Genomic DNA, 15,448 nt, shown 5'->3' with positions numbered 1-15,448 from the left:
CAACCTTTGTTCAATTTACACATGTCTATAGTTGAAAATAGATTTCAGTTGCCTCAGTTAACTTCATTAGTGGCTTCTGTAAAGGTGTAACAACACTGACCACCAGACTATCCTCTGTGCACCACCTGGTTGATTCAATGTAGGCAATGCAGATAAATGCCAACTTTACTGACTGGGAAAACTACACGTTGATCTACTGCTCATACAATCTGGTTTCTTCCCTTTAATATTTAGCATTCTAACAATAAGATGTAATTGAAACTTTCAAGTTTAATACTTACATTGAAATTTATGATGCACAATTGTTATTGAGGCACTGCGAATTGTGATGTGGAATCTTGATCTGAAATATCTGTCCTGTAACTGCGAATGTTTTGAACATTAACTAGCCAGTGCCTCATTGTTTGTAGGTGAGACTGGTCAGCATTGATGCACATGAGATTGCTGATGGCAACCCTTCTATGATCCTTGGCTTAATCTGGAATATCATTCTCTATTTCCAGGTAAGGTAATGGCATCCCTCTCTTCATAGACTGAAAGGTCAGCCAATCATTCTCAACTCTTTCAATCTAGTCAACCAACTTGGGATTTGGTGTTTTGCATATTATTTGCTAGCTAATGTTATGACAATACACTTCAAATGATAGGGTGCTAAAGTGGTTGTTTGCCGATCATGCTTTGTGCCTGATTCTCTGAAAGAGCTACATAGTTAGTGCCAATCCTTTCCCTCATAACCTTCTATCATTTTTCACATCAAGTATTTACCTGATCAGTTTTGAAATAGGAACAACAATGGAACAATTCAGTCAGTTGAGCTTGGCCTGCTATTTAATATATTTGTATACTTCTTTAAAAAGACGAAGAATACTTGTTTAGTACTCCAATTGTGATCTCACCAGTAAACTGTATACTGAAGCATAACCTCCCTACTTTTGTATTCAGTTCCTCTTCTCATAACAGTCCATTAGTTTTCCTAATTATTTGCTGTACCTACATCCTAACCTCTTGCAATTCATGCACAAGGACCCACTGAAGCTCTCCCATCTCAGAGCCCTGCAATCTCTCACTATTCAAATAAATATACTTTGTTTTTATTCTTCCTGCCAAAATGGACAATTTCACATTTTCTCACAGTATACTTCAATTGTCAAATTTTTGCCCACTCACGTTTTTGTAGCATCATGTTCTTTAGAAAACTATCGCAACTGACTTGAGTGATCTGCTAGAAATCAAGCTCTACTATTTTCAGAGCTATCACAAAAGTTAGTGTTTAACAGAAATGCATGAAATCCACAAATTACTGATTGTCAGACATTCATTGATTAAAAACTATGGACTAGGCTTTTGTACTCCTCAAGAAATCACCATTTATAATGAATCATTAGATTCTAGCTCTATGTAAATGATTAAATTAAGTGAAGTAAACTCTACAAATTAAAACTCTAAAGGCTTCAAAGACTCCCCTTACACACACGCACCTGATTTCCCGTGCACACAGACAAACGTAAACACATGGATGGAGAGATTTGTAGGGTGGTTTCTTGCTGACCCAAACGCTCCTTGTTGACCCTCCTTTTTCCAAATGCTTCCACTGATTTACAAAGGAAGTAGGATGGTTGGTTCATATATGATAGATCTTTGACTTATCCAATTTGAAGTCATTACTTGCATTAACTGCTGAAGGAAAGACAGGCTTGAGCTCTTTGGGTTTGGAGTGGCTTACTATAGAGGAGTGAGAGAGAGTGAATTTTGGTGGCTGCAGATCTGCTGGGTTCTCTTTTGGTCTTGAACAGTCTTTTTCACAGCCCAAGCTGTTCAACTAATTGACCGCCAATCATCTTGTTATTGGCAAGCAGAAGCTTTTTGTCATTGGTTTGTGGACTCGGAGCAAATTATCAATCAGTTTCATTCATAAACCTACCTCTTGGATACAAAAACAGAGAAACTCCTTTATATACAAAACATGCAAGCATCCTTATACATGGATTGGTTTCACAACAGTTCGTTCTAATTTCAGCCCACAGTTTCAAAAAGTACAAAAATACAAAGACATGGTCTTTCTACAGCTTACTTTCCTACTAATCTTTATGTCGACAACAAATTTGATGTCCATATCTTCCATCACTTCATCAAAGTTATTATATGGAATATAAAAGTAGGGAGGTTTTGTTAAAATCTCTCTCATTTTTTTTCCTCTCTCTTTTTCCCTGACTTCTGTATGTTTCTTAGTGCTGCTATGGTAATACCTAATCTAATATGGTAATACTTAAACATCTAAAATGGTGAAAGAAGATGGATCACCTGCTTTCCAGTATTATGAAGTGTGTCTCTAAGCGATTTGGAAGTGAAGACAGCTCCCCACCCCTTTACCATCAACCTGTACTGCTGCTGGATTGAAATGTATGTTTATCTCATCAGTTTCCATGCTATCCTGGAAGTATCATGTGTTGAGATATACCTCTGCAGATGTCAATTTGTGTATCAGTACATTATCTCGTCATTCAGATATGAGCCCCTTCAGTCAGTCAGTGACTATATGATAAATGCGAGATTGTCTGATCTTGCTCCTCACTAATCTTAAACTGCTGACAGCCATCATTCAAGTGAACAAACAATTGAACTTGATATTCCAATGAAATTCTCCTTGCCAGACCTGGAGAGTTAAAAATATTCAAGCAGATGTCCACCTTGCCTAAGCAGAAGAGCTGATTAAAATTGGAATTGAGGATTTAAGCTGTATGTCATGAGTGATTTTTATATGTTCATTTGAATGGTTTTTAACCAGGCATCAGGGTTAAAAAAAGCTCCCTTCATGTTATGTTCTGCAGTATTTAGAATCATAGAGATACACAGCACAGAAACTAACCCTTTGGTCTGACTCGTCCATGCCGACCAAATACCCAAAATAAATCTAATCCCATTTGCCAGCATTTGACTCATATCCATCTTAAATCCTTCCTGTTCATATACCTTTTTGGATCCCTTTTAAATATGGTAATTGTACCAGCCTCCACCACTTCCTCTGGCAGTTCATTCCATACATGCACCACCTTTCGCATGAACAGGTTTAACAAATAATTTTTGTTCCTTTAACTGCAGATAAAGGAAGCAACAGGACACCTGAGGACTTTCTCTCCCACATCCAGTTTGTCTTCCTTGCACAGTGGAAGTGATAATGACCTGACGTTACACTGCACTCCTAAGGAAACCGTCCCTTCAGCTCCATATAAGGATCAGAGGAGGGTTATTAAAGTTCTCCTGAACTGGGTGCAGAGGAGGATTGCAAAGTAGGTTTCAACTTCATGCTGTTTGCTTTATTTACAGCAGAATCTTCATTTATGTTGCTCTTGCAATCTGGAACTCTTCTACTCCTTTTCTTCTCTTTCCCAATTTTAAAAGCCTTCCATAATCTACTGCTGGCAAAATGGTTGGCAAATTTCCGACTTGGAATCCACTACATTATTATTATGTAATCAATGGCTCAGCCAGTACCACACTCAGCAGATAATGGCTGTGTTCCCTCTCCAGCTCAATATCACAAGTCATAGATTCAAGCCCATGTCAAAGACTATATCGTCGTTCCTTCACTTCGGTCATAATCTTAAAACTCCCTTCTACATAAGGTGTGTCTATACCGAAAGAATTATAGCCATTTTCATGGGGGTAAATCACCACCATCACCTCTTCAATAATTAGGGATGTGCAATTAATACAGATATAGCCAGTCACACCCATATCCCTTGAATGAATAATAAAAAATATACAGTTCTTAAGGGAGGGTTTACTCCCTGTTTTTTTTTTGGATGAGTTTGGTAAATCAAAGTACCTTGTACGCTCGCTGGTGTTAAAGATACCATTACACTCACCAACATTCATCCCTAAACAACACCTAGATATAGAGTATGTCACATTATGTCATTGCTGTTTTTGGGAGTTTGTATGCAAATTCATATGTTTCTCACAATACAACACTTGTTCTAAAAAAACCTATTTAGCTCGGAAGCACCTTGGAACTAAAGGAACACTGATCCTTTTAGCTATACTTGAATGATGACATGACAATATGGACTAAATTCTGTAGGAAGATAACATTGACCAGGGGTGCATTCTTGAAATTCAGAAGGTTATGTGTTGATTTGCTCAAGGTTTTGAGATTCTAAGGGAACAGATAGGATAGATAGACAGAAACTATATCCATTGGTTGGGAAAACTAGGACTATGCCATAGTACAGTTGAAAACTAGAAACCAGATGTTTAAGAGTGAAATTAAGGAAAAAGGTGACAGAAGTTTAGAATTCTCTTTCACAAATTGCAATTGATGCTCGATCTAATGATGATTTTTAGTGTTAAATCAGATTAGTACACTTTGTTAACTAAAAGTAGGAGTAATAAGTTGATATGTATGGAGTTATATTGCAGATCAGACATAATCTCACTTAATGGAGGGTTAGGTTAGAGGGTCAATTTTTTTTGTAGGCTGTGAATGGTGCCATTAAAATAGTTATTCCACATTTTATGTGCCAAAGGAGAGTTTTGATATTTTAAAACCACTGTATGAAAAAAATGACTTGCATTCTGTACTTGGTGTCTTTCATGATCTTCTAAGAGCAAAATACTCTTCTACCAACTTATTGTGTTGTACTGATGTTATAGTAATTGTAGATCTATTCACATTTTATAAGGATTGTGTGATCTATCTGATAGCATTATTGGACAAGTTAGATCACAGAATTAAATCTGGCTTGATAGATCATATGTTGATTTTGTTTCTATTTAACAGTGATTTTTCACTAAAACACAATGGTGCAGATTTGAAGTTAACAATACAATGGGATTTCATTGTGTAATAGGAATGAAGTTAAAATAGAATAAACCAAGCAAATCACATATAATGCAATGTGGAATATTTCAAAACATGCTGTGAAAATATTACTCCCTCTATCCCATGATTTGAAGGTGCCAGTGCTGGACTGGGGTGGACAAAGTTAAAAATCACACCACACCTGATGAAAAGGCAGCGCCTCGAAAGCTAGTGCTTCCAAATAAACCTGTTGGACTGTAACCGGGTGTTGTGCGATTTTTAACTTTGTTCCTCTATCCCAATATAGTAATTTTACAATAATCCAAATACCAGAGGGAATTTGCTCTCTGTCTATAGGTTTTTGATTTGATTTGATTTATTTTTGTCACATGTACTGAGGTACATTGAAAAGTATTGTTTTGCATGCTAACCAGATGAATTATACCTTACATAAGTACATCAGGGTAATAGAACAGAATGTAGAATGTAGTATCACAGCTACCGAGAAGGTGCAGAGTAAGATCAATTCTAATATATGAGAGGTCTGTTCATAAGCCTGATAACAGCACGGAAGAAGCTGTTTTTAAATCTGTTGGTATATGTTTTCAAACTTGTCAAATGGAAGATGGGGATGGAAGAGAGTGTAACTAGGGTGGGAAGGTCTTTGACTATGTTTGCTGCTTTTCCAAGGCAGTAGGAAGTTTAGATGGAGTCGGTAGAAGGAAGTCTGGTTTTCATTGTGGACTGAGCTGTGTTCACAACTCCCTGTAATTTCTTGTGGTCTTGGGCAGAGCTGTTGTCATGCGAAGCTGTGATGCATCTTGGCAAGATGCTTCTTTTGGTACATCTATAAAAATTGGTAAGAGTCATTATGCTGAAAATGTGTTGCTGGAAAAGCGCAGCAGGTCAGGCAGCATCCAAGGAACAGGAAATTCGACGTTTCGGGCATAAGCCCTTCATCAGGAAATTATGCCAGAAACGTCGAATTTCCTGTTCCTTGAACGCTGCCTGACCTGCTGCGCTTTTCCAGCAACACATTTTCAGCTCTGATCTCCAGCATCTGCAGACCTCACTTTCTCCTCCTAAGAGTCATTATGGACATGCCAAATGTTCTTAGCCTTCTGAGGAAGTAGAAGTTTCATGTCCATTCTTGACTGTAGCGTTGATGTGGATGGACCAGGATAAATTGTTGGTGATAGGAACTTGAAGATTTCGACCACCTCCACCTCCACACTATTGGTACAGACAGGGACATGTCCTCCACTTTGTTTTTTGAAGTCAATGACCAGCTCCTTTGTTTTGCTGACATTGAGGGAGAGACTTTTGGTCTTTATACCATGCCACTAAGTTGTTTATCTCATTCCTGTACTCTTTCGAGTCATTCTTTTGAGATCTGATTCACTATAGTGGTTTCATAAAATTTGTAAGTGGAGTTAGAGCTGAATTTAGCCAACATTCATGACTATATAAGGACTATGATAAGGAACTGAGTACACAGCCTTGTAAGGCACCAGTGTTGAGGATTATTATGGAGGAGGTGTGTCACCTATCTTTACTGATTGCAGTTTATGGATCAGGAAATCAAGGATCAATTGCAGATGTTTAATGTAACTATTTCTTTGAATTCCCAGTCTTGAGAGTTTGATAGCTTTTTTCTTGATTAGTTATACAACTGAATTTAGACTTTCTCAGTTTTAAATTACATGCTTCATGGTTCTAACCATATACTTCGGATCTGGAGTATTCAACTAAAACCCATTCATGAAGATAACTTATTTCCTAACTTCTCTGAATCAACTCCTCTCCCTTCTCAAGGAGCAACTTTTTTTTTGTATCTAACTTCAGACAGGATTTCTGTGAATTGAAACAAAAAGCTTTCAAGGTTATGGAGTGGTTTTCCCCCAAGAAGCAAATTCCTGGCCATTCTAAACAGAAGGCAAGCTAATGCTCCTCAAGGTTTCCTCTCTCCACTAGTAAAGCTCTCCCATTGCAAACACATTCACATTATCACCTCTCTTAAACTGGTTTTCAAAAATTATGGTTCCAGAAATACTGACACGTTAATTATTAAACCCCTTCACGCAGGCCAACCAAATCCACATGCCACTAGTTCAAAATCTATATGCAAAGGATATTAAAAAATGAAAATCACACACCTTGCATCTTGGAAAGAACAAGGAGTTTCACAATGGAGGTTGAACAGTCTGTCTAATGTTGTCTGTTTAACGCGGTGTCAGATTTTCTGCCTATTGACTGGTAATGAACAGACCCTGGGAAGATTTGGTAGCTTCATGTGGGCTTGGAGATTAGACACTGAGCAGCACTTTTCTGAAGCCACTTGAACCCTTCAGAAGGATTGTTGTCAGTGCTGTCATTATCAGATGGGTCCCATTTGTCTGGTGAAATGTCATGATCAGATGTTACTGCTAAAAGCTTTTCAGCAAATGTTCAACATTTGCCCTGAGGAGAGAGTTCAGGGCATTAGAAAAAGAAAAGTTTGTCACTGGTTTAGAGATTATTTATCATGAACCAGGCAATCATTCTAAGACTTTACTACATGCAATAAAGTGGCATAAACTTGGGGGAGGTGGGGTGTGAGGCACGGAGACAAACGAGAGAGACCTTTTTTACAAAGAAATGATTCACATCTGGAATGTGCTGCCCGGAAGTATAATGAGGCATTTCTATGTGCATTTTATGATTAATTGAGTAGAAACAATTAGTAATGATTAAAGGCAGAATTGACACAAAGACATAATACTGATTGATAATGAGAACATAGCCTCCTTCCACATAGTAACAATTCTGCAATTCAATTTTTATGTACCAATGTGTGTGTCTCAAGTGAGAGAAACCTATGGCAACTGCGCACTTTCTGGTTCAAAGCATCCATGGTTAGGAGATCTAAGAATCCAATATTGCTACACTTGCCTGTTGTCAAGATATGGTGAGGATAGATTGGCATGGGATGGTGTTGTGCTACATGTATGACATTTATTAAATTGCCAATACCATGAACTTTATCATTATACAGGTATGGCGTGGCCATTCAAGACTTTGGTACCAGTTGGCGGAGTGGCATTGCATTCCTAGCTCTCATCAAAGCAATCGACCCAAGCTTAGTGGATATGAGAAAAGCTATGGAGAGACCAAACAAGGTCAATCTTGAAGATGCGTTCAAACTAGCACACATCAATCTGGACATCCCACCACTATTAGAGCCTGAAGGTATGGCAGAATTCTTTCTACATTGAATGAGATAGCTTTGGCAAATAGAATTAAGGAGAATCCAAAGAGTTTTTACAAATACATTAAGGAAAAAAGGGTAACTAGAGAGAATAGGGCCCCACAAAGATCAGCAAAGTGGCCTTTGTGTGGAGCTGCAGAAAATGGGGGAGATACTAAATGAGTATTTTGCATCAGTATTTACTGTGGAAAAGAATATGAATGATATAGACTTAGGGAAATAGATGGTGACATCTTGCAAAATGTCCATGTTACAGAGGAGGAAGTACTGGATGTCTTGAAACAGGTAAAGGTAGATAAATCCCCAGGATCTGATCAGGTGTACCCTCAAATTCTGGGAAACTAGAGAAGTGATTGCTCGGCCTCTTGCTGAGATATTTGTATCATCGATAGTCACAGGTGAGGTGCTGGAAGACTGGAGGTTGGGTAACATGGTGCCACTGTTTAAGAAGGGTAGTAAGTACAAACCAGGGAACTGTAGACCAGTGAGCCTGACTTCGGTGGTGGGCAAGTTGTTGGAAAGAATCCTGAGGGACAGGATGTACATGTATTTGGAATGGCAAGGACTGATTAGGGATAGTCAACATGGCTTTGTGCGTGGGAAATCATGTCTCACAAACTTGATTTAGTTTTTTGAAGGAGTAACAAAGAAGATTGATGAGGGCAGAGTGGTAGATGTGATCTGTATGGACTTTAGTAAGTCGGTCGACAAGGTTCCCCATGACTGATTAGCAAGGTTAGATCTCCCGGAATACAGGGAGAGCTAGCCATTTGGATACAGAACTGGCTCAAAGGTAGAAGACAGAAGGTGGTGATGGAGGGTTGTTTTTCAGACTGGAGGCCTGTGACCAGTGGAGTGCCACAAGGATCGGTGCTGGGCTCTCTACTTTTTGTCATTTACATAAATGATTTGGATGTGAGCATAAGAGGTACAGTTAGTAAGTTTGCAGATGACACCAAAATTGGAGATGTAGTGGACAGCAAAGAGATTACAACAGGATCTGGACCAAATGGGCCAATGGGCTGAGAAGTGGCAGATGGAGTTTAATTCAGGTAAATGCGAGGTGCTGCATTTTGGGAAAGCAAATCTTATCAGGACTTATACACTTAATGGTAAGGCCCTAGGGAGTGTTGCTGAACAAAGAGACCTTGGAGTGCAGGTCCAGAGCTCTTTGAAAGTGGAGTCGCAGGTAGATAGAATAGTGAAGAAGACATTTGGTATGCTTTCCTTTATTGGTCAGAGTATTGAGTGCAGGAGTTGGAAGGTTGTGTTGGGGCTGTACAGGACATTGGTTAGGCCACTGTTGGAATATTGCATGCAATTCTGGTCTCCTTCCTATCGGAAAGATGTTGTGAAACTTGAAAGGGTTCAGAAAAGATTTACAAGATGTTGCCAGGGTTGGAGGATTTGAGCTATAGGGAGAGGTTGAACAGGCTGGGGCTGTTTTCCCTGGAGCATCGGAGGCTGAGGGGTGACCTTATAGAGGTTTACAAAATTATGAGGGGAATGGATAGGGTAAAAAGGCAAAGTCTTTTCCCTGAGGTCAGGGAATCGAGAACTAGAGGACATAGGTTTAGGGTGAGAAGGAAAAGATATAAAAGAGACCTAAGGGGCAACTTTTTCACACAGATGGCAGTGCGTGTATGGAATGAGCTGCCAGAGGGAGTGGTGGAGGTTGGTTCAGCTGCAACATTTAAAAGGCATTTGGATGGGTATATGAATAGGAAGGGTTTGGAGGGATATGGGCCACGTGCTGGCAGGTGGGACTAGATTGGATTGGGATATTTGGTCATCATGGATGGGTTGGATCGAAGGGTCTGTTTCCATCTCTATGACTCTATGAATTATGCATTCTCCATCCTGGTCCAAGAAACACCAGCAGATGAGGTCAAATGGCAATCCTTCAAATTGTTCCACTGATGGTCCTTTTATCCCAATTTCAGATCAGAATCTCTTGATGAACTAAGTGACTTTCCAATTCTACCTTGCTTTGATGATCACTAAAGATGTGGTCAGGCATTCTATTGTGCCCTATTTAGATTCTGTGATTTTTCTTTTACTGTTGTACATTAAAACTGATTTGCACTTATTCAGTTTCAGAATGTGAGTTAAAGTGGGAATACATTGTAAATTAATGTAAACCAACAGCCCTGATTATCTTCGATTATAACAGGAGAAAAGTCAATCCACAGCAGTCCATTCACAGAAAAACAGGTGGCCAGCAGTTGAAAGTCGTAGGTGGGTACTTTAGCTGCCTTGTGATGCAAAAGATTTGCTATTTACCATGATGAAGCAGAATTTTCAATGTGTGAGAAGTCTGCCTGCCTGAAATAGGTTTGTTATCAGATTCGGGTTCTTTGCTAGTGTGTGACCCCATACTCAAAATTCAGGTATAAATAAGTAAGCTTGGAGTTATATCAGTAGGACTTATGCCATTTCACAAGCGATTTCTAGAGGAACCACCAGAGGCTTTTCAAAAGAAAGATGGCCACAAAATGTTTCCAGAATTATTTTTGTGGAACTTGAAGGAGTTTGTGAGATTCTCCAGAGTCTACAAAAGCACAAGTAAGTGGTTGTACTGGTTCTGGTTCATGCCTCTCCTAAAGGACAGTCGAATAATGTGGCCAAATGTTGCAGACAAGCCACAATCCTGGGACATCAATTAGGCTCTTGTCACTTCCATTCACATGACTACCATGTACAACCATCATCTTAACTGACTTTCTGTCCAAGTCTTTTACACCAGTTCATTTCCCTTAATCATACTGGAGCGAGACACCATAATCCATGTGTTCCTGCTCGCCCTCTGAACATCATCCGAGCAGAACACAAGTAATGCAGTGACAATTCTCCTTTATCTGCAGATGTTGATGTTGAACATCCAGAAGAACAGTCCATCACCACTTATGTATCACAGTTTTTGGAGCATTTCCCTGATATTGATGAGGTATGAGATTTGTCTGTTATTATCTGTCCAACATTATGCTATGTTTAAGCTGCTGTTCATCTACCAGTCACTGTTAATTGAATGACTTTGGTCCAGCATTTATTGTGCATGTATAATAAAAATCAAAAGGAATATTTTACTATGTTGTTGTGGTTCTCCACGTTGTTTTGCCTTTGGTGGCATGTTAGAATGCAAAACAGTAGAGAACAGGAACAGGTTCTTCAGTCTGCCATGTCTGCACCAAATACGATGCTATTCTGAACTAATCTCATCTGCCTGCATGGTCCACATATCCCTCTTCCCTACCTGTGTATGTGTCTATCTAAATGGCTGTTAAACTTTGCTGTCATATCTACTTGTACCACCTCCCCAGCAGTGTGTTCCAGGCATTTATCCTTCTCTGTGTAACAGAAAATCTTGCTTGTGGAGAAGATCTTTTCACTAGTAAAAGAGACCAGGATCCAGGGCACAGCCTCAGTGAAGGGAGGACCCCTTAGAACTGAGTGAGGAGAAATTTCTTCAGCTGAAGATGGTGAATCTATGGAACGCATTGCTGCATAGGCCTCTGGAGACCAAGTCATTGAGTGTCTTTTAAGATAGCAATAGATACGTTCTTGATTAGTAAGAGGTTTAAGTGTTATGAGGTGAAGGCAGGAGCATGGAGTTGAGAAACATATCAACCATGATCTAATACTGGAGCACACTTAATGAGCTGAATTGCCTTATTATGCTCCTCTATTTTATGATAGACTTCTTCCTCTAAACGCCACTGAGTACGGACTTCTTCAACTACTTGTCTTCTTCACAACCAAGGTTTGTCTAGATATGCATTGTTAGCTGTGAAGCCTCTCCATATTAATCAGCTCATGAGGAGTCTCAGTTACATGCAGAGTACCTTGTTGCTGTTAAAACCTTAGTTTTCGGGTGAAGCCTGATTTGGATCAACACGTCTGCCTGAATGACACAGCAACACTGGCTGATGTCAGCAAACTTGATTAGGGTGGGCAGTGAGGCCGAACTCAAAAGGTTATAATTTTTGCCCTTTATAATTTGTGTCCTTGTCCCATTCAAGCTTTTGGTGAAAAGCTATCAGATATGTAAGTTCTCCCAGCTGATTTTAAAAGGTCAGGGATGTGTTGGTGTGTAAATCTGTAAGTGTCCTATTTCCCTATGTTTTAAGTGAGCAGAAACTAAGTGAAGCTCCTGGTTTGCATTTTAAATATGGCATCCAAACTTTGGAGCCCAGAAGGTCCCTGCATATTTAAGAGCTTTCTGCCTACAAAATTTAGCATTTTACTTGCTTATGCATCTGTAACATCATTATAGTTGAGAAGAATATAATCTCGAGAAAATCCTGCCACTCTGAGCAAGCCCCATTTGCCATTACACCTGTTGTCACACTTAAGTCTAAAGAAAAGTAAATTCTGCCAAATAAATAATTTCTGTAAAAATACTAATTGGATCACCATTTAGGCTCAATAAATTAAAGAGTAAAATACATAGTTTCTTCTTTCCAGTACTTGATCAGACGTAAAGGTGGTGAGGTGGTGGTGAAACCAGTCACTGAGAGGTCTGTGAGAGCAGATGTACAGCAATTGCTAAATGAATCCTTTTTTCCTTTGCCTGCCAATGGAAAAAAAAGTTGGTTTCTACCAAGTGACACCTCACAAGTGATGAAAATTAAGATTTAGTCATGTCATGCTATATATTATTTATATATTATATTGAAAACCCAATACTAGCTCCTCATCCACATTAAGTTTTGTTACAATATCTAATCATTACATTTTTTATTACTGACAGAATGATACTGCAGAATGTGCCTATGAATCTCCATTTGAGGATTCTTGTATCAGCTTTGCAACCATGTCTTCTGATCTTAGTGCACAAGATTCCAATGTTGGAAATAAACATTGTGATTCAGATATTGTCTCGCCTCTGCTACAGGACTCTACAGTCTTTATCCCCTCCTACCTGAAAGATGATAAATTATCTGCACAAAATGTCGTGATGAATGACAATCAGCCATTACATGAAGAAAACGATAATTCTTTTGTTAATCAGGGCAGTAGTTCTAATGAAACGGAAATGGTTACCACTAACATGGTTGATGTTTCCAATATTGCAAAATCAAGTATGTCCTCACATCAAGATGGTCAGTTATCATCTGATCTGCACAATGTACTCTTACAACCCGCATCTGACACCAATGTCACTGACACGGTAGAGGAGATTTATGTCCTGCTACATCCATTGAAAAGAAAGTCTTCAAATGGTGAGAAAACACTGTTGGAAAAGAAGCCTTCCTCTCCGGAACCTTATGATTATCATTCACCAATTGCAGCGAATGATGTGTTGAAAGCTAGGTCCAGAATTGAAACACCTGAACCTTTTGCTGAAGATCAATGTGACACATCCTTGGAAATCGTCTCAGAAGCCACATACTCCTCTAATAAATTGAATGAAGCTATCAAAAGTCCACAAGATCAGTGTGTTTCTTTATACCGTATGGATATGCAATCTAATGCTAGTATGCCTGCTCGGATACGTAAAGTTTCAGAATCATGTACACAGACGGATGAAAAACCATCTTCTGAACAGAATGAGCAATTGCCTTCAGTAATAGATAATGCACTTATGGGTGAAGAAAAAGTGTCTGTAATTCCACTTAACCTTGTTTACTATCCTCATTATGAGATACCAGTGTCTAAGGTACTTGAAGCTTTTTCAGTTACTGGTAGTCCTCAAAAGGAACTTATCCCAGAGTTTCAGAAAGACTTGTCACCACTGGCTGATGAAGCTTACCAGTCTTGCTCTGAGCTCAGTGGTTCTTTTTCATTGCAGGAACTTAGTCCAACATTCTCTGAAAAAACTTTGTGCACCCCTGACTCTGATCAGATTGACAGCTCGAGCATCTCTAGTCATGCTGAACCTGGTAAGATTGCTCAGTCACTTTCTTCTTACCAAGGAACTGACTTGTCTCAGTTTCTGCCAGTAGCAATCCCTAATGCTGCCAACGAAAGCATTGTGAATCCTCTTAGTAAATTGCCAGATCAGCCTAGCTTGGAGGCTATTAATGAACGATTTTTGGAAGAAAAACCTTCAGTGACAAAGTCTGGAGATCTTCAGATACCCAAAAGCGAACATGAAAAGGATCAAGATGAGAACAGTCCAGGTCCAGAGGTAACAAACATTCACTACATTTGGAACCTTGAATTGAGAGATCCACTATGATGGTTTGTAAAGCCTTCCTACTCTCGTGCAGATTATTTTCAAGGTCATATTTGCTTACAATTCAAACTTTTAACCTGCTATTGTTAGTTGCTATCCATGATTGAACTTGGAGTTTCAGAATATATCGGTTCAAATATGATAATAGCAGTCTGAGAATTTGAATTCTGTTTTGCCATAAATCTAGAGATAAAAAATGGTAAGTTTCCATTTTGTTCAAGCTGTCTGACCATTGTGAAAACCAACTTGTTCACTTAACGTAATCTTTGAGATTGGAAACTTACCATCCTGCTGAGTTTGGTCTACTTGCAGCTCCAGGCCAAAATCATTGGGTTTGACTTGAAATTGTCCTCTGCAATGGCATAGGAAATCACTCAGTAGTAACAAGATTGTCTTCCTCGTCTTTTGTATAACTGAGTAGACCTTGAGGCCAATTAAAAGGATAGTTAAAAGTCTGACCTGCATAGTGGCACATTTTGTTGCAAAATGTACCATCTTACCTGCATAGCTAATGTGAAAGAGCAATGTAGAAGAGCAGTGAGCACTGGTATTGTTACTTATTTCTATGAATTCATCTAACCTTCCCTGAATCCTTAAACATAAACTGGAGAATAATGGGGAGATATTCTAAATAGACTTGTGAAGAAAATGGTTACTTGGAAGAATTATTGGAGGACTGCTAGGCAATTGGTCAGCAAAATCCAGTAGTCTTTAACTCAACATTTGGAGAGATTTTAGCAAGGAAAACTGATTTATTTTTAAACTAACAACTAATCAGAACAAGCTGCTTTGAAATGTGCCTAATTATTTCATTTTTAGTTTAATTCAGAATTTCAGAATAATATAGAATCATAAAATTTTACAATACAAGAAGAAGCCATTCAGCCCTTTGTGTCTTTACTGGCTCCTGAAAGAGCTAACTAGTTAGTACCATTCTCCAGCCTTTTCTCCCTAGTTGTCAAAATTCATCACCTTCAAATATATACCCACCACTGTTTTGAAACGTGTTATGGACTCCACCCCCACCATTCTCCTGGGCAGTGCACTACAAATCCTAATCAATCTGAGTAAAGAAATTTCTCTTCATCTAACTTGGAGCTCTCTTGCTGACAATCTTGAAATTGTAACACCTAATTATCGAAATATCAATTAATGGAAATAGAATATCCTTCTGTACCCTTCAAAGTGGTTCATAATTTAGAAATACCTCCATAAGGTCACC

At 38.9% G+C, this 15,448-nt stretch overlaps 1 protein-coding gene across 2 annotated transcripts in view; it reads left to right on the top strand.

Annotated features, from left to right (window-relative positions):
• The window catches only part of LOC132818434 (calmin-like), an 88,146-nt gene that overhangs the window by 56,909 nt on the left and 15,789 nt on the right, over positions 1–15,448 (top strand). For both annotated transcript variants that reach the window (XM_060829483.1, XM_060829484.1), the window contains exons 5-9: positions 411–503; positions 3,100–3,287; positions 7,836–8,029; positions 10,913–10,995; positions 12,799–14,178. In XM_060829483.1, coding sequence (XP_060685466.1) covers positions 411–503; positions 3,100–3,287; positions 7,836–8,029; positions 10,913–10,995; positions 12,799–14,178 — 1,938 coding nt within the window. The remainder of the gene's footprint in view (positions 1–410; positions 504–3,099; positions 3,288–7,835; positions 8,030–10,912; positions 10,996–12,798; positions 14,179–15,448) is intronic.

Source organism: Hemiscyllium ocellatum, chromosome 8 (genome assembly GCF_020745735.1).
Source record: "Hemiscyllium ocellatum isolate sHemOce1 chromosome 8, sHemOce1.pat.X.cur, whole genome shotgun sequence".
Classification (NCBI taxonomy): Eukaryota; Metazoa; Chordata; class Chondrichthyes; order Orectolobiformes; family Hemiscylliidae; genus Hemiscyllium; species Hemiscyllium ocellatum.
The sequence above is the reverse complement of the archived record's forward strand: the minus strand, read 5'-3'. Positions and strand labels throughout refer to the sequence as shown.